The sequence below is a fragment of the Pleurodeles waltl genome, chromosome 11 (genome assembly GCF_031143425.1).
Source record: "Pleurodeles waltl isolate 20211129_DDA chromosome 11, aPleWal1.hap1.20221129, whole genome shotgun sequence".
Taxonomy (NCBI): Eukaryota; Metazoa; Chordata; class Amphibia; order Caudata; family Salamandridae; genus Pleurodeles; species Pleurodeles waltl.
In genome coordinates, this window is record NC_090450.1 from 486,965,410 (window position 1) to 486,985,885 (window position 20,476).

The window sequence follows — 20,476 nt, forward strand, 5'->3', positions numbered from 1 at the left end:
GGAGTGAGACATACAGTCCCCCTCCCGTTTAATGAAATAAATCAGCCCCAGTAAATGGGGTACCCAGGGCCTTTGAAAGCTCAGGGAGAGGGGCCAAGCGCGCCCCCTCCCCTTTTGTGCACATTTTAGCCCCAGGGATTGCTCCCAGGGGCCTATACTAGCTCGGGGGGGGGGGTGCAGGCCCCCTCCTCTTAATTAAACAAGCAGCCCTGGGCTGCCATTTTTATTTTTTATTTTTTGCTCCCAAATCCACTGGTGTCCCGCTGGATTGCGGCAGATATGGCTGCCTGTTTTCTCAATTTTTGGCCCCATGAGGGATCCCTCAGGGTTCCCCAAATAGGGCCGAGGGGGACAAGGTATCCCTACCCGGCCCCATTATATCTTTTTTCAAACTTCAGAACAGAGGACTAAGTCCCCGAGTCCTCTATTGGGTGCCAGCAACATGTTTTGTGATATTGCTGGCAGCGAATAGAGCCGCTTCCTCCTGTGGAAGTCTGACTCCAGTGGGATCGTATTGGCCCAAGTGAAAAAAAAGTTCCCTGGGCCAATCCGAATACCCTATTTTTTAACTGGTGCTCCAGTGAGAGTCTTACAAGACCGTCCATATATATAAATATTTTTGGCCCTCAATTTGAGAAAGCCTACTAAACCGATTTACACCAGATCGCAGAAAGAACAATCTGTGGACCAAGATCTAGCTTCGTGCCAAATTTGGTGTAATGCTCTCCAGCAGTTTTTGCTTTAGCCTTTCTTAAAGAAGACTATGGAAAATGCATGGGGATTTTACGTTTTGGAACCTCCACCTTCTTTTCTCGGCCCCCGCTTAACTGAACACCCCAAACCTTTCTATGCACAAAGTAGTCAAAAAAGAGCACTTTTTGAAAACTTTGTGGAGATTCGTCAAATGCAGCCAAAGTTAGTACCAACACAAAAAAAACACATTTCCAATGAAAATGCTAACCTAACTGTAACTACCCAGTGGCGACCGGCTCTGGGTAAAAAATGTATATATTTTGAAAATTTTAAAAAGTGGTCTAGGTCAGTGGTTACCAACCTTTTGACTTCTGTAGACCCCCACTTTATCATTACTGGAACCCGGGGACCCCCACTGAATCATTATTGGATTCCGGGGACCCCCTCACTGAGTCATTACTAAAAGTTGTGGACCTAATTTGTTAATAATATTTAATTTTCTAAGGAGTCGAGGGCCCCAAATATCTAGATTTGGAAAAAATGGGAATATCTTATTCCTGTAGTTCTGTTTTTACCTATCCAGGGGATAATATTTGAGTCTTTGTTAAAGAATATCCAGAACATGCTCGTCCAAGGGACTGCCCATGTATTTAATTTAGTTCAGGTCTTAACTTTTTCTTTATGGATGAAATGCTTTAGGTGGTTTTCAGACTGTATCTGGTAACTGATTTCTTTCGTGTCATTTCTGTTTTGCAGGAGGAGCCAAGCACTCTAAACAGGTTAGTCTGATTTTCTCTTACCGGCAGTCTCATAAGGGTAGGCTGTTGATACTACAAAAAGAGGAGGTTGTGTTTTTTTCTACTGAGCCAGTGGTTGACATCACCCTTCTAGACTCTGCCCTGAATCACTCATTCGCCTATTTATGTGATTTCGGTTACCATGGACATACAAAGTTTTTATATACCAGTATCCCTCAGGAAGCAACACTGAGGTTGATAAAAGGAATATTGAGAAACATAGACTAGGACGACCAGATCTGATTAGTCTTGTAATGACCCTTGTGGAAAAAATGTGGATTAAAAAAACTATGTCCAGTTTGAACATGATATATACCCTCCCATAAGCGTGACCTCTGTGGGCAGCACCTTTGCCCCAAACTTGATCTGCCTCTATATCCATGAGTTTGAGACCAGTTAGATCTATGACAGCACAACTCCCTTCCAATACCATGTTTCACTTTAGAAACAATGTATAAATAATGTTCTAAGGAATCAGAAAGGGAATGAGGACACATTAACTCAGTTTATCTAATTGATTAATAATGTAGATCCTCATCTTCACTGTACGTACAGCAAGAACGGACACAAGATCGCTTTCCTTGACCACCACCTCATATCACAAGAGAACAAAACTAATGAAAGAAGGAAACTTATTTCGTTAAGCGTTCTATTAAACCAGTGGTGTCCTAGCACTACAGTCCGTATAGGGCAAAAGATAGTTATTGTCAAAATAACCAAGTTTTGAACCGTTTCATGAAGTGGTTGTTATTTTTTAGTCTGATGTGAAGCAGGAGAAAGTTCCAGGGTTCCGTGGCCCGGTGGGAGAAGGATCTTCTTGCTGATCTCTTGGAACAAATCACGGGGACTGGAATGAGGGCTTTAGTAGAGGATCGCAAAGATCATTAGGGTACTTACTAGAAGAATGTTTTAATCAAGAAGGAAGGGCCTCGGTTAAGAGTTCAATATGTTATGTACAGTGATGTGAATTAAATCCCTTTACGTACTAGGACCCAGCATAGAGTGTGATGATATCCTGAGATATTATTCGTAGGTGTAATCTTAAGAAGAAGCGTAATGGCCGCATTCTGTATTATCTGTAAGAAAAACACATTGATCCCTAGTAACAAAACTTTGATGCAAAGAGCCAAATGGCAAATATAACTTATTCAAATGTGTACAATTTCAAGACATATAGTGATGCAGTGAATATTGGTGCAAAACAAACATGCTTTGTGTTCTTTTTTGAGGTAATACACTCAAGTGATATATTGTGATCAACATGTGCATCAACAAGCAACAGAACTGCTTGGTTAATTGAAGCAAGTTCTCAACAATCATATAGGGTCTGTATTTTTAAAGGCAGCAGCGTTTTAATTCCATTAAGGATGGTGGGATCATAATCATGGCTCAGGAGGATACAGTGAGCCAGAGGGAGAGAATTTGGGACCCTAGTGATGAGCCTCAAGAACAGGGTAGCAGGGAATAGCCTAGATAAAATTAATGGAAAGAGGAGCTGCTTAAAACCCCCATTATGGGTAATAGCAAATGTATTACCCTTCATAATTTAAGTTTGGTCTTGTGACTATTGCCTATGCTTTGTACTGACTCACTTCTCTTTTCTTACCCTTACTCTGTTCATTCTTTCTCTTATTGTTTCAGTTCTTACTTGGGCTCATTGTATCCTCCTGTGTCATGATGTTGATCATGCAATTATGACTGGGATCAAAACACTGTCAACTTTAAAAACATGGACCCTATAAGATTGTTAAGAACTTGCTTTAACAAGCTGTGCTGCTCTTGTGTGTGTTGATACACTTGTTGATCACAATTTATTGCTTGAGTGTATCAGCTTAATAGAGAGCCCCAAGCATGTTTGTTTTGCAACAATTTTCACTGCACCCCTTTGTGTCTTGAAATTGTTTTCATAAATGCCTTTGAATAAATTTTATTCACCGTTTGGTTCTTTACATCAAAATTATTGTTACCTCTGACCGATTAGTTTTTTCTGTTTATAATTATTACCCCAAGTCCCCATTGACCCTTTGTTCTCCTTTGTTGAAATATTAGCTACATTCTGGATCATCTGCAGATGATTAAGCAGGTAGTAAGGCAGGTTTAGGTAGATAGAACTGGCATAATTGAGCCAAGATGTAATGAGAGCTTGAATGGTGGTTATCTGCGATCAGAGGAAACATTTTTCTGAGCATTCAAAAAGGTCAAAAGCAGATAGATGCTAATTTAGAAATGTTTTTGGTAAATGTGAGTCTGTCGTCTGTGAAGACACCCAGGTTTTTAGTTTCTTTGACTGGTTCTGGCAGCTCACCTAATTCTTTGAGCCAGTAGGTGGGGGGCTCAGAAGGTAGTAGGTTTGCCTAGCAAAAACAAAATCTGTGTTTTCAGCATTCAGATGTAAGCAGGTAGTAGTGTTTATACAACTTACCCACTTTCTTCGTACAATGGCAGAAGTTGCATTGGGTCAGGGTGCTTTTCTTGGCGGTCAATAATTTGAGTGTCTTTGGCATTGGAGGAAATGTTAAAGCAGAAGGATCTAATCGGTTTGGCAAGAAGAGAGACCTAAATATTAAACATGATGCGCCTAAGAAAGAACGCTCTGGAACCCCACATTCAAAGAAGAATTCTTCAGATCAATATAGAGAGCAAGAAATGTTTGGGTTCTGCTTACTAATAACGATCTTACCCGTTTCAGGGCATATTTACAGATGCCGAATTCCTTAAGACTCATGACCGCTGTTTGTGTTATGCAATGGGCTTAAAACAAATTTAGGATTGTCAAGTAGTTATGTCCCTCCAGATGAACAGAGAACTGCATATTCACTGCCTTCTCCAGAATCATAGTTGACAGAAGCAGGAGATAAATTGGTCAAAAATTAGACAGATGTTTAGGATCAACATTAGAATTTTTCAGTAAGGGTGTAACCACGGTATGTTCCATCAAATTGATTTTATTTCAGAAGATAGTGATAGATTCCAAAAGATAGTAATCTGCAATACAAGATGGTCCTGAGCCAGATGACACCATCTAGGTGGAGAGGGAACAACTGGGAAGCCTCATTTAGTGTTTTTGAGTAAGTTGGTGACCAGCTTATTGGATAAAGGTTTGATTTCATAGAGCTAGGACCCTTTGTATGACAGAGCTGCTTCATCCATTAAAGCGTTGTGTCTATGGAATTTTGAGAAAACGTAGCATAGATTGTACTCCTTTTGATATAAAAAGATTAGGCAAGATCATTATAAAGGGATAGGGTAAGGAAAATTGTGCTCTGGGCAGCAGGGTCCTGGGCTAGGATGTTCACACCCCACAGAGTTACTGAGTGGGTTTGATAGTATTCACAATTTTAGAACCATATTAGCCTGCTTCAGATGATTAAATAAGTACTTGACAATAACGGATGGGCGATCTATATGCACATTTTTCTATGAAATCATATTGCATTGTTCATGTAGCCTCTACTTTTTACAAAAGGTTTTGGTGGCTTTGATGTGTTTGATCCAGGGTGCTCTAAGGTGTGTTCTCTTCCTCGCTTTTATTCTCACACGGACAATAGAGCACAAAGAAGATAATATCCAAGAGTTATAATTCCCAACAGCTATGTTGATAACATAATTGATTTCTGCTGGAGTTCTTCAGAGAGCAGGTCTTATGTAATATTGGTTAGCTTTGATCCAAGTGCGGGACAGGAAAGTTTCCCAAAGAATAGTGAAGTACCTTAAGTGTGGTGGCGAAATCTCAAATGAGACTGCCACGTGGTTTGGCCAGACCAAGGGGAGGGATGCATTTATTGATTAAGTTGTGACTGGTGAAAATTGGGACTAAGTTATAGCCTGCAGTACTTTTAGTAAAAATAGCATTTTATGTGGCACCCAAGGTAGATAAAGAGTCAATAAAATTACGACTTTCTGAGATAGGCGAATCTTCTAGGTGATAGTTCAAATCCCTTAGTGCTTTTAAAATACAGGGCTCCAGAAAGGAGGGACTAGATTGATTGAAGGCTACTCTCTGTCCTGGAGGGCGGTATACCACAATGCTGGTGATGGAAGAAGAGATTTGTAGTCTGAAAATGATGCCTTCGACATGTGGAATTTCTGTGTCGAGGGTGGGTTAAAATAAAGGGTTACAGGATATAGTGGCACTATCGCCACCTGTCTGGTGCACTGTCATACTGAATCATAAAGTAAATCATGATAAGTGAAACAGAATACGGAAACTCGCTACTCTTCTTTGACAGCCACTTCCAGGAGCCCTAATAGAAAGTCTCTTCTGTGGACAGTTTCTCTGCATCAGGATAATCTGCAAATATCTTCAGAGATATGATGAACAGTCAAAAATCATTGTCCACACACTGCTGACCTGACACTACCAGCGAAGAAAGTATGACTGTCTAGGAAATGATCTAGGAATAACATATGCATCAAGTGTCTAACAAATTGAACTTATTCTAGAAAATTTGCATATCTTGAACCCAAGAACAGCAAATTTTGCAAACTACTGTTTGCTTTTAACTGAGCCACACCAGACCTTGACAACAGAACATGCAAAATACTCAGGTGACACAGTGGTCGATCCCAAAGGTTATTAGGGATCACTCCTGCAGCAATTTTGGCTTTCACAAATTTACAAAAGCATTAGTTCTCCTCTTTTGAAAACCTTAGATGCAACTGATACATACTATGTTTAGGCTGTTTATCTACTTACATGTCCATGTGGTCTACGATATGTAGGGATGACAACATGAATGATGCATAGCAGAATCAATCAACACCCGAGTAATAGTCGTCTTGGTACACTAATCACTAAAATGGTAATCCAGTATAAAACCTTGGGCCACACTTACACTGACCTTACAATGACAATCCTAGACAAAGTTGCAGCAAAAGAACAGACTGATTGCATTTTACAAAGCAAAGGCACAGATGAGTCTTTAGGTGGTCAACACACATCCCAGGCTTGAATGATGATATCTAGTGGGCACAAATGTGAGGACCCCAAGTTAGGGATAGGACACTTGCACTTTCTTGCTCTTAACATTGGTATTTTGGGCTCTAAAAAGACCTAAGCAATTTCCAAGGTAAAGTTTTGATCGATTTAGAGCACTTGTTCTGACAGAATACAACACCTGATACAAGGTAGGGATAAGATAGGGACACATAAGCAGAACTCCAGTGAGTATAAGGTATGTACGTCCTTGCTTTCTAAACTAATGCTTTGGCATTTTCTTTTACATCAAAAAACCTGAAAAACTTTCCATCAATTAATGATTGAACTTTCTCCGATGTGTCAAATGCACAATGCTGTTTAGGTTTGAAAAATATTTCACATTTTCGATTGCCCTTAACTAATATTTCAAATTTATTGTTTTTTGGAACTTGGTACAAAATGACTGATTATTGACAGGAGACGATCTCTGAATTTAGACTGTGTACTCCATAAAACAGTATGGCACATAGCATTATAACGTCTTTATACATAAAACTATGCAGTGACATCTGGCCGTGGTGCACTCCAACAGCAATAGCAAAACCTTGTAAAGATGGGCTGCTGCTCTCTTCAGTCACTTTCAACAGACTGACCCAGGCAAGGGTCCTATTTGAACTAAATAAGACAATAAGAACTATCTTTAATTTTGATTAAATCAATAATGACTGTCACCTTTTGACCCTCATTCTGGTTACAATCGTTTTAGGAGGCTAGGAGCCAGATGTAGCAAAGGTTTTTACCCATTCTGTGTCTATGGGAAAAAGTGTTCGTACATATAGCCCTAAATTACTACTTGACCTCTAATAGGACCTTCAGCAATTCATCCAATCCATGACTTACAGTGGCACATGGTGTGGAGTGTGCAGATATGAGACACCATTGTTGTGTAAGTGAGACACTAAAAAACACTTTGAGCACTGATCAAAGGCCATAGTACAGATGTCTCTTGGACCAGTAGATGTTAATGGATTATGTGTGAAGACTGTTTAAATGTCTGTGTCTTAAGAGGTCAGAGTCATCATTACTTGCACTGGGAATGTCCTTTTCTTTTTCTTTTCCTTCTTCCCCCTTCATCCTCTAGCTTTTCGTGTCCCATGACTTTAAGACAATTATCTTTATATGCAAAGAAGAGCTGTATAATAAAGAGTTTACTTGGAACTCCGCTTCTATGCATTTTTATCGCTAAGTTCCCCGTACGAGAAAAACTCCTAGGAATCATGGGTTTCTTCGTGCAACGCACTAAGTTGAGTGAATGGATCCACTATGTGAGTCCCTTACCCATTTTTCATGAAAAAGCCTCCATCTGCTAGAGCTCCCAAGCGAATTTGCTACGCACTTAAATGAATGGTGGTAGTGAGAAAGTACCTGATGATGACGGATGCGTCTGGTCATATAAAGAAATATTTCTTTAGGAGTTTAACTGAAGGCGGCTATAATCTTTTCTCTCTCATCGCCTTGAACTAGAGCCTTAGAGTCTTCTGTGTTAGCACCAGTCCATCGGCACTCTGATATTTTATTGTTTGATTAGAATTAAGGGAGGGAGTCTCAGGGCTTTCTGTTTCAAAACGTACCTCTATATCCCCCCCTGTCTTGATAGCTAAACTGACTTAATCTCAGTCACTGGCAATCGCTCGGCTTCCATTCCAGTTAATCGTTTTTTGCCCATTATGCAACTGTAGACATAGGCCAGCCATGTGCAAATCAGCCTTCTTCTGCTCTAGTAGGAACAGTACAGCCCAAGCTACCAGGACTGCTTACTTCCAGCCATGACGAAAAGCAATCCCAAACTGGATTGGTCCTACGTAGACTTTGTCAGTGAGGTACAACTCGAGTCCAACTGGCCTGGGGTTGCTTGTGTTTCCTGTTCTGAGGGGGACCTGGCCTGACAGTTCGGGATTGAGTGCTCCTACTGGAGCAGGACCAAGGCTCATTTGCTTTTGGCTGGCTCCTGTCTGAGGTGACATGATGGGTAAAAAAACAATGGACTGGATTGTGGCCCACAGTAATTACCTGCTGCTGAGATAAATTCAAGCAGTGGGCCTATCACTTTTTTTTGTTTTCCACAGTTGATTAATATCTTCTCTCTTCATCACAATGAAGTTTCTGAAGAATTATCTAAACTAAAAAAGGCACACAGTATGGTAACAAAGAAGAGATTTTAGACAATGAGTGAGTGACAAGTCAGCTTTTGTGTGATGTTAATACATATGTCGGGTGGAAGCTCACACACGCCTCGGAGTATTTATTTTTGCCTTGGAAATGCTGATACAAGGGGCATGTTTTATAGGTACACTGATTGTGCAATTTTTTTCCCCTAGTAACTGGATAATATTCTTTTCAGGTGTCAAAATGTAAAACTAAAGACGGAGCTCATGAAATACAAAGGTAAAATATATTATTTTTTCTCTTATTTGTATCACCTTAATAGCAATGCTAGTTTAGCTATTAATGGTAGAATCGCTGGTTATCCATAACCTCTGACAGCTCCATGACTTACACTTTCACATCATCCTCTCACACAAACTGATGGCCTTTAAGATTCAATACATTTTTTTCAAATTTTACAGCATCTCAAGAACATTACATCTGTCACGGTAAACATTTCAAGAAGGTTCCGCGCTGCCCACCAACATCTTCTCTCTGTCCTTTATTTCCACATCAGTCTGCACCTCTTTGTACCTGTCATATGCTTGTCCCAGACATTGTTTCTTGTCCAGAGGCAGCACTACCTTGTAGGCAGCAGTAGTTTAACCAAGGCCAAAGCTGCTCAACTAACTTTGCTGCTACCTCTGCTTGCTTCAGGTTGTGTTGTCTAATATATTAAGTGCTGTGAGCAAGCTGGCACAATTAAGTTTCTTGCAAACTCTATCCTGAAGGACTATTGGAATGTTCAATTGTTCTTAAAAATCATGTTTCCTTCCCTGTGCCATTTAATACTTTTCCCCGTTCCCAGGCTCTGCTTTATTTTTGTAAGCAGGCTTACCCTGAAGGAACTGGACACGTTGCATATGTGACTTGCTTCGCTGCTAAGAGCAGGTGTGAGATAATTTTACCTTTCCTCGTGTAGTACGGGTTATGTGACTTCAGAGCACAATGCCAGTATTATAACTTCCGGACATTCGAGAAATTGTGATCTTGTGATTTCCCGTAGCATCCAGTACATTCCTCCAAACTCATCAACTGGGGACATACACAAAATGTGAATGTTAGTGTATTTTTACCCTACAACACCCCCCAACCCCAGCAAACAATACTTCTGATGGATACATCTTCCTGTCGATTCCTTGCCTTATGAATTCTTCTTCAGACTGGTCCAGAAAACCCTTTTCCCAATAGTGACTCTTCCGCACTGCCAGGTTGTACCACGTAGTTCCAGCACAGCTCTATTTCCAGATGCTACATCACTGGTGTAAATTGGGCATGAGAATGTTCCTTCTGTTTTCTTTTCTGCACCTCATCAATGCGATCTGGTGCTCTCTTTGCATGTCACAGTGCAATTCTCAACTTTCAACAGCAACTAGGTTGCATTTCTTCTTGTAGGGCTTCAGGATGCAAGCCTTGCGTATGGTGCAACGAGATATCCCTTTCGATTTGATGTGTTTGGGTTTGAGCTGTGATGCTGCGGCCTGCAATTCTTGTGACTCCATGCATCCAAATACCATCAGGCAGTGGGAAGCCAGGTTGTTTTTGGCCATGACTAGTAGGAAAATCTCCAAAAGATAAGTTTACTTCCAGTGTATGTTTTCTTCCCACAAAAACGGCCTAGGAGGGAAAGTCTGCACATTAAATAGTAGGGGGAATAGGGATAAACCCTACAAGAGCTTTACGGTAGAAATTGTCAAGTTTCACTGGTCACTTGAAATAATTTAAAGCAATTTAGCATGGTCCCATACATACCTGCTGCCCTGAGACAGGCAAACAATTTTGCATGCTCAGCCATGTCAAAAACCACAGATGTCCAGGAGGACACAGGTGTGCAATGTGCCATCATCAAGAATGGACTGCGTTCATCCCTAGCTAGTCTCATAGCAGTTACTCTGTCTTTCCTTGGCCGAAAGCTGAATCACCTGTTGTGAAGGATCATGAATGTATTATGAAAGTTCTTAAACAGCAACCTTCTCCCAGGTTTTCGCCAGTGCAAGGATGAGAGTAATTGGGGTCCATGAATGTGCTTGTCAAAACGTAGAAAGTCAGAACCCCAGTCTAAAACCTTTTGAAGGGTGCATGAGGGTAGAGCTTATAGCAAGGTTACTTTGTACCCTGATTTCATCAAGATGAATTATGCTTTTATCCAGTCAACACACCGTTCCTGTATTGAGTTCTTTTAAGGGATGGCTGTAGGAAATAATGAATTTTAAAGCATGCTGAGTCAGTTAAATTGGTGAAAATTAAAGAATCAAGAAGACATGAGTGGTTTGTAAGTTCTTCAGAAGGAAAGCTATCAAAAAGTAACCATCTTAAAACCAATTGTGGTAGTAACTTGGTTGAAACTTTAAAAACTATAAAGAAAAGAGAAAAGTTTATATCGGGATTTTGGGATAGATGGTGGCAACTGGTTTGATTTTTACAACGCAGCAGTATTCAGTATTATTGGTAAAAACTTGATAGGATATTTCTTACACCATCATCAGTTATTTAATGATAAAGGTAGTTCCTCAAATTGGCGGTTTACAGCACAATTGACATATTTGGCAATACCATGGGGTTCAAATAAATTATGGTTACATAATTTTGATAGTAAGTAACTGATAGTAATGTGTATGTATCGAAATTAATGCTGTAGAGCATGTTTTCTGTTCCTCTGCCAGAACCACCATTTGCAGTAATACACATTTTACCCAATTTCAACAGTTTTTCCAGATTAGAGCCCCTGTAATAGAGGTGGATTTTTTTTTCTTTTGTAAGAGTACATTTATCATACATTCTGCAGAAGGAAAGTTACAATAGGCAATATTATTATAACTATAAATAAGGGCAAGTCCTCATGTAACATGGTTGAGGCTGATGACTTTAAACCTCTGAGGAATAACAACTGCTAGATCGGTTCCAGATGAGTCATGAAGCAAGGTCTGTTAGAAATTGGATATTGAGTTTGAATGACACAATAAAGGTATTAATTTCAAGTTGTGTTTTGGGGTGAGAGTGCTCGTTAATGAGAAAACAACAAAACTAAGTTTGCTACAACTTGAAAAATGAAGTAAATAATGGTTAGTGAGGTGTGGAGATGGAATATGGAAGGTAAGATGAAGTGTGGTGAGGTGAGAAGAGATAGCCTTTCCACCATCTGACCTGGCAAAAGCAGTAATGAGCCACTCACATTTTTGGTCCTGGTGAGACTAGATCAGCTGCACAGTTAATAAATACCTCCTCTGTCTTTGTGAATGGCAGGAAACACCGTGGAATTCCCCTTCTAATACCCTCCCTCTGAACTTTGCTGCCAAGTTTCTCAAGTAGCCAGATTGAGTACGAGCATGATCGACTAACACCTGCTGAAAAATAGAGGGGTGGTTTGTTAGTTTATATGAGATGCAGAAGTGGCTGTATGCCTCTCCAGTTGGCTGATGATTGGCTAAAAAAGGGTGTGGCCACACAACCCTTGAACTGGCTTCTCCTCCATAAGCTCTGCATTGCTGAGGTAATATGTGTTGCATTCCATTAATCAGAGTGAATCCCAGCATGTGTTAAGAAGTGAAATGGGTAGCAGATGTTCCACTAGCGCAATTCTGCCTGCATTAACTGGACCTCCATTGTGGAACTTAACTGTTGCACACCCCTGATTGCCCCCTTTCCCATCTTAACAGTGCACAAGATAATGCTAGCTATCTCTGGAGCTGTTAGGACTGCACTGCAGAGACCAGGAGATTCCCTCTTGTGCAGCTGTAGAAGTTTGAGCATGTGGTGCCTACAGTTGGTGAGTTCTCCATCTGAACTAGCACTCAAGTTGAGTATTCTCGGTCCAGGTGAGAACTGGGGGGGGGGGGAGGCTAAGCAGATAGGGTGGAGGGACTTCCATGGCCCTCCCAAAACCATAAGGGTGTGAGTCTCCTCATTTGCGATCTAAGGTAGAACTGCAAGTTAATACCTGCATTTGGAAGAAGGGAAGCCTCGATGCCAGCGGACCTCTCTGGTCATGGGGAGGACACGTTTGCTTTTTCCACCCTGATGAACGGCAGAGGAGACTTAGTGATTAGAAAATAAGCGCTAGGTAAATCACAGAAAGAATGGCGAGTGCAGATACACTCAGGACCAACACAAGGAATGAGGACTCCCTGGAGGATTTCCTTCAGGCCTGACCTCTCCTCAAGGGTATCGCAAAGCCTGGGAGCACTGCGAAGTCCAATGACATTGGTGGCAAGCCTAACTCAAGGGCAGTGAACACTGATGGCATCTTGAAAAATACTCCATTTGAAAATCGGTGAGAAAGAATCAAAACTGACACCGGTCTATTGAGGCTTGAAGTTATGACAAGAGGGGTCCCTACAAATGGAAGTGTGATATGTGGAGGCTAGTATCACAGTGGTAGAAAAATGTGTGACCCAGCAGACCGAGAGAACATTAGGTCCTCAGACGTTATCCAGTGCACTGTGCAGACTATTGTGTGTTTGCAAAACAAAGTGGAGAATTTCGGAGAAAGCAAATAAAAAAGCGAAATTGAAGATTATTGGTTTGTCGATTAAGTAGGTAGCAACTGACTTGAAGACTCTCTAAAAAAAAAAATAAGGCTTTCTTAATATGTAATGGAATCCGAAAGTGAAGTGCCATACCTGCTGAAAAGTATATTGACTGCCTGTAAGAGAATGAAAAAATGAACTTAATGTCAGTGTTGCTAACCTGAAAATCCTGCAAAAGCAAACACTGAGGGAAGGTTTAGGCACGCGAGCAACAAGGGCACAGAATGTGCACTATCAAAATGATACTGTTTCCGGGTGTTGCCCAAGCTGCATCTGAGGTGTAGACTGAAGCAAAGATTAAAGTCATTTAATGGCCAAATGGCGGTGGTGGAAGTGGAACACTTGGATGTAGATGGGGGTAGTGGAGCTTGGAGAGTTATGAAAGGCACTGCAGGGCTGGGAGTGACTATTTTATTCAGTGATTGCCTCATTAACCTGTCATCATCGAGGCGGAGTCCATTGCGTGGTTTATAATTTCTTTAAAATCATTATAGAATCGTCCTGGTCCCTTACTCAGTCACTCTGAAGCAGTAAGTGATGTGGATAGTTTGTCTCACTCGTTTTGACACTAGAGGACCATTCCCTAGGGACTTAAGTGGTGTTTATCATGTTTAAGTATTTCTTATGTAATGTTATTACTATGGATACATTCGTGTTGGTTTGAAGGGGTTATTGGCTTAGTAAAAGGTTAATGACTGCAATTAGGGTCAGTAGCTATTTGGTTTTTACCGTGTTTCATAAAATGCCAATATAAAGATTTAAACTTACAATATAAATTGTCTTCATACCTAATATAGTGAGGAGCAAAAACAGATTTCCTTTATGCTGCTTGCTGCTGGCAAATTAATGTGTTCGGAGTGTCATTTTGGATCAACGTTCTATAGGAGCATTTTTCTGGACGCACTATGTGCATAATGTCTATTGACCCGTGTATGAGGAGCTTCTATGATCTTTAAGAGTGCCTCCGTGACACTTGCTGTATTAAGCCTGTTTGTTGTCTCCTCTCTCTACAGTGCTGGTGACTTTGGATGCAGAAACGGCACATCCTAATTTGATCCTGAGTGAAGATGGAAGACGTGTGCGATGTTCATCTATGACAAAGCCTGTGCCAGCCACTCCCAAGAGATTTTCTGCCCTTTTCGCTTTACTCGCGAAAGAGGGATTTTCTTCGGGTAGCCATTATTGGGAAGTGCGGCTGCTGGAAGAAGGATCATGGTGTGTGGGAGCTGCAGCAGAGTCTCTGGATAGGAAAACCTTGTCCCAAAAATCTCTAGTTTGGGCTTTACAGTGGTTTAATAACAAGTACATTGCTCTCAACCTCCTGTCCACCCCTCTGACTCTTACGGAGCGTCCCAAAAAGCTGGGTGTTTATCTGAACTATGAAATGGCACAGCTTTCAATATACAATGCTGACACAATGGAGCTTCTCTGCACTTTCCCGATCTCTGCCGCAAATGAGAGAGTGTTTCCTTACTTCTGTGTTTGGGGCCAGGCGGATCTACTAGTTGTGTAGAATTTTAAGGCAGCATCCCTTTCCCACCCACGCGCAATTGTGTCTTTCAGTGTCTTTTACTAACCAAAAGGTTTTCTTTCACCCTGCTGCTCTTTTTGAACAAACAGATGTACTTGTGTAGTAGCTTGAGGCTGCATACCTTCTTTATCCCGGTGTTGATAGTCTCTGCCACTGTATCTTCCTTACTGATTAGGCCATTGTGTACTTTGTCTGAGGGCAGACAGGTCTACAACTTGTTTAGAAACCGCTGCTTCCATACCCTCTCTCTTCACATGTCACTGATCCGTCTTCATTTATAACTTTCCCGAACAAAGCTAGCAGACATGTCTTGTGAGGCTTTCTTGAAAGGAAAAATACAAGTATGCGAGTGTCATAAAATAGCTGCTAAAAACTGCTCTGCTGGCATCCACGCATGGCAATTGTAGGCTTATGAAGATAAAGACTGTGTTTGGCACAGTCTCTGCTCTTCCTGGAATATGTTCACCAATGGGAATCTTGTTTGTTACATAAACTCATTTAACAGTGCAGACGGAATAGGGTGGAGGCATGGGTTGGGTTGTTGCATGTCAGCAGGGCAGCTTGCCTCAGGCCTGGTGGTAAATTTTACAGATCATTATTCTTCTATGTACTTATGGTAAATTTGAAGCAATGCAAGACTTTAACTTCCAGAAATCACTGGAATGTCGCGTGAAGGCCTGGGGCAGAAAAAAAACATTTTTGTTGGATACTTCTTACAGCAGATTCCTCAGCTTTAGAATATGCCCCATGGGCCAGACTGGACACTAGTTCTCTTAGCAGTGCTTCCACACGCTCATAAGTGGGGCCATGTTGTTATGCATTTTCTCAGGAAGGGTTAAGAGTTGCATATAAGCGCCAACAATGCGTACCAACGTCAGTGCTTTCTCTCCACCCCTTTAATGGGGATCTCGATCTCCACTCTCACTTTCATCTGCCTTCCGAAGACTCCCAGAACGAAAATCCAGTGTGCAAGGGAACAAACCCCACTCCAACTACATGCTTCAAACCGTGCTGGACCTGCAGAAAACAAGATGTCAGTCATGGACCTGCATGAGTTGTGTCTCTGGTGTTTTGGGCTTGGGGCAGTAATCCAAGTCATGCTAGGTGTGCACTGGAAGGCAGTCTGAGAGGGAGTAGCAAAGCAGTATGCCACCCAAAAAGTTGCAGGCTTCGTGTAGGTGTCTCTCCCACTCAACGTCGAGAGTGCAGACCTGCTCCCACGTGAAGTAGACCTTGCAGTTGAAGTCCTTTGGTAAGTCAAAGTGCCCATGAAAACCGAAGAAGGGGAAGTGAGATTCAACCCTATCCCATCCCGTCACTATGTCATAAAATAAAGGTGCAATGACATCACATTATCAATAGGTCTCCATCCCGATCTACGGTTGCGGAACCAATCCTGCAGTTGATCCCAAAATGCACCCTAAATTCCCAAGGCCAGAGGTGACTCTGGTGCAGATCTGTACCCTTAAAGAAGTCATGCTACATATTTTTGGCTCACTTTGGTGCTTTTGGTCCCCATGGACCTGCAGGGGCTCTCAGACAGATTACCACTGGCAGACGCATCCTTGGTGTTTGCTGACCCCCTTGGACCTGTTTCAGGCTCTGCACTGGCTCTGGTGCAGAATTCTACCATAGCACCACAACCTGTGTCATTCCTCTTTCATCAGCACTAGTGTGAATGCTGGCTGCACTGGAGGAGAATGTGGCGTGGGCACATATTTCCAGTGCCAGACATGCTTCAACTCACCCTCAAATGAGGTCATGCTCCAAATCCACTACTGCGCTCTCAGTCGCTATTTAACCTGATTCTGATTCTATGCTTCCACTACCACGTCCTCAGAGGTGCCATTGCATTTTTGTCTCCTACCCTGCCTAAACTTGCCACTACCCATTGATCATGGTATGGATGTGAATGATTTACCTCCTCATTATGAATATGACAATTTTTACATGGAACAACAAGAGGCCAGTGGGCTTTATACTTCCCCTTGTACAGGGTGAACCCACCTTTTTAATCATCAAAGAAAGCAGGTGCTTCTAGTGCTCTAATAATTAAAGGAGCAACTGAAGTCCTGGACCTATGACTGCCTTCCTTTGAATTCAAGACAAATGTCTTTCTGGACCTCTTGTGTACATTCAGTGAAGCCCCCTACTGACACCTTAATAGACACCTGGCACCCTCCAAGGCCAGGCCAGCGAGTTCCTATAGCGATCCCAGAAAATCTCAGGGCCTCTTTGCCTCAAACTATTCAAGATGCAGCCATATTTGCGATTCACACTGGCCTTGATACAATGTATGTTCTGGATGGGCTGTTGGCACCAGTGTGGCACTGCATCCCCATTAGTGGATGTGCTCTACAGGTTTCTCTGAAGAGATACAGGCCTCCCCCATGGATATGCCTTTCATGGCTCACACCTGTTCTGCCTTGAAAATCTGTAGGGAGAGTAGGGCTACTGCATGCTCCCTGAGTCTTTTGGCCCATGCCAAACACTTTCCTCAGCAGTTAAAAAAAATTCAGAGGCTACTAGGGGATTGGCATACAGGCAATGCTAGTCTCCATAGCCCTTATTGCAGTCACCCAAATCCTTTCAAGGCCAGGAACTTGGATCTGGTGGGCAATACACTGGTCACCAAGGGCATTAATCATGCCATTCCCCTTAACTAGCCTTCAAGACATTTTAGCTTGCACATATGGGTCCTCCGAATCACTCAGCATGGCTATGCCCTACTGTTTCTTTCTGTTCCACCCTGCAATTCCTCCCACATCAGGGCAGCTCTCAGGGAAGTGCCTGTCCATTCCCATGGAAGAAATGAAAGCTTTACTCTCTAGAACAGACACCAAAAGGGTTCTGACTTTGAAAATAGGTACAGGCGGTCACTCTTGCTATTTCCTTATACTAAAGAAGGGCTCTAGCCTATTTTAGATCTTTGCTCCCTTGAGGACTTCCGGTGAAAGGGCAAATTCAAAATGCTCACACTGACCAAGATTCTATCTGCCCTGGACCCAAACAACTGGATGGTATCATTGGATCTGCAGAATTATAGGTGCCCACATTTACAAAATACTACTGCCTTGACAACCAGGTCTGGCGGGAAGGGCATTACACCCATTCAATCCTGCAAGACAATTTGGTCTGGGTGCACTCCCCAGACCCTCCACCTGTTAGGGGTACTGCTTGGGTATCTGTTCTAAAGGTGAGGAATGTGTGGGTAGAATTATCCATTGGAAGAAAAAGTTAAGGCTCTTTCTGGTTGACACTGCTCCTAACTTTGGATTCTCCACTGCCCTCCTGCCTCACAGTTCTGTGGAGTGGTCACTTGCTACCATCTAAAAAGGTCACAAATCAGAGATGTGCACACTGTCATCAACAGTTGTTAATGCCCCATGTTTGAGAGCATGGAAAAAAAGTCAAGCAAGAAACTAACATTCGAATGCAAGGATGGTGCTTATAATTGGCTCCACTCCTGTCACTTCCAGGGCAGTACAAAGCCAACACAGAACCACATAGCACCAGCAAGAGGTACGTAGAAGCTCTTCTAAGAAAATTTCTGGATCAACTCTGGTGTCTGAGGACTATTCTTAAGGCAAGGAATCTATGGTTAGTTAGAGTATCCAAGAGATAGGGTATTACCAAACATAAGTAACTTGTTTGTTTTGACAGTGTGAAGGCAACCTCTAGTTAGTAGTAATCACTTTGTGCAGATAACATTTCTTATCCATAAATAGGAGCTACATTTACCAAATTAAATGCATTTTAGCATTTGAAAAAAGATGGAAAAAAACAAATATACAAATTCTTCATACATCTTTTACTGTGCTCGACTCTTCTAATTTGTTTTTGTTTTGTTTTTCCTTGCTGAAAATTGTTCTGTGCAAATAGGCATTGTAGCAGGGTGAGGTAAGTAACAGACAGAGCCCTGCTTTGGAAATGAGAATGTTACCATCTGCTATCAGGGCTTGATTCCTGAGACCTGGTGCCTGCGTAACTCTTCATAAAGCAGTCAGAATGACAACAATTCCACATATGTAACCGCAAGTCACTTCTTGTGTGGTGTGATATAATTTGCCATTAAATAAAAACAAAAAAGCAGCAGTTGTTTTGTTAGGCATAACCACGTGATCAACCACTACCAATACACTTGGGTACCATGTAGAACAGTATGTTGTTTCTACAAATGAACAAGTACTGTATAGGATTCATCCAGTGGTCAATTTGTAAATTAAAATAATAAAAAGTTTGCGAAGGGGCCTAAAGGTTTTCGTAGGAGTTCAGATCCAATGCTACTGGATGCCAGGATCGCCAAATTCCAAGGATCCTTAATTTTGATACCACCTGATGCCTTTTTTTCCATTGCCCTACACTCTCTTTATCTCCGTTTTACATTTTCTTCTTCATTCCTAGTTTCTCCGTTTATTACTGTTTCCCTATCTTTCTTTCTCACTTATCTGCTTTTCTCTCTTTGCTTGGGTCCCAGTGCCCATCAGTGAATACTTCTGCGCACCATCTGCAACCACCGGCACAAATGAAGAACATGCTTTGTCTCTATCAAGATACCATTTGATTTGGTGCGTATGATCCTTACATGGCATTCTCTGATGAAACAGCCAGAAGTCCCTCTTGTGATGTTTACTTTGAAATGTTTGCATGATGGAAGTTTTGCATTGAATGGGTACCAATTAAGTGTGTGTTTTTGTAATCATCATCTTCAGCGTTTTTGCTGGGGAAATCTCTGGTGCTACAGAGATTTGACAAGTGTCCTTTTCATGTAATATTGGAATCGGTGATGTTCAAGCCTAAAGAGAATGTGCATTTGGTACATTTTAGAACTGCTACGTGCTCCATGAGCTTTGTGGGGGCAATAAAACTATACTTGATGGGGTAGTTCCTTGCCATTTTGAGCTAATGTTTTTAAATTGTGTATGCATGGAGGGTAGTTTCAATGAAAATGTTCAGATTTCTGGTGTTCAGAATCTGGATAAGTGAATACCGGGTGGGTGATGGGACTACAGGACTTATATAACCTGTTGAAAAGATACCAGCTACAACTCAGCATCCAGACTCATGCTCAACCTCCCACAGAGAACTCGCACCTCCTCGGGGAACCATACTGGCTCCTGGTGCACAAACACACTCATTTCAAACGCCTCACATATACATTCAAGGCACTGCACAACTCCAACCCCACCTATCTGAACAGTTGCATCTTACTTCAACCACCCAGATATCTCTGCTCTGCAGGACTACTACGTGCACACACCCCTTACATACACAGAATCCCATCAGGACGATGGACGGTCTCTTACATCGCACTTAAAGGGTGAAAAAAACTCCCTTGCCACAACAGAGCCTCCACCTCTTTTGAATTCCGCAAGAAGCTGCAGACCTGGCTTTTCAGTTAACCAGCCTACCATAGGCAGGGCTATGCAGACACACCTGCTTAGTGCCAGGATACCCTCACAGGGAATAGTGTCCTTTATAAACACGCATAACATAGTCCAGAATGCCCCTTGTCAACACCAAATACAGGTGAGCTACAGAATGCTGAATGTCACAAAGGGGCAATAAATTCAAGCGGAATGGCCAGGATCTATGCTGAATTAAAATACCTGAAGCTTTGTTAGTGGTCTCTACAGCCTAAATCCGACCCACAGTTTCTAGAGCACTAGATACATTTAAATAGGAACACATTCACTTGTCCTGCATTTTTTTTTTAAAAGAAATATTTACTTATCAAGTACTTTCAGAAACAAATACCCTTGTTGAAGGTCCTTGATAATACTAATCTTTGAAGAGTCAAAGACTA

The 20,476-nt window shown here is 41.8% G+C and overlaps 1 protein-coding gene across 1 annotated transcript in view; it reads left to right on the forward strand.

The window, feature by feature from the left end:
• The window catches only part of LOC138265805 (zinc-binding protein A33-like), a 54,436-nt gene extending 34,882 nt beyond the window's left edge, over nt 1–19,554 (forward strand). The window contains exons 3-5 of the mRNA XM_069213862.1: nt 1,450–1,472; nt 8,810–8,853; nt 14,153–19,554. Coding sequence (XP_069069963.1) covers nt 1,450–1,472; nt 8,810–8,853; nt 14,153–14,652 — 567 coding nt within the window. The 3' untranslated portion in view covers nt 14,653–19,554. The remainder of the gene's footprint in view (nt 1–1,449; nt 1,473–8,809; nt 8,854–14,152) is intronic.
• The last annotated feature ends 922 nt before the right edge of the window (nt 19,555–20,476 follow it).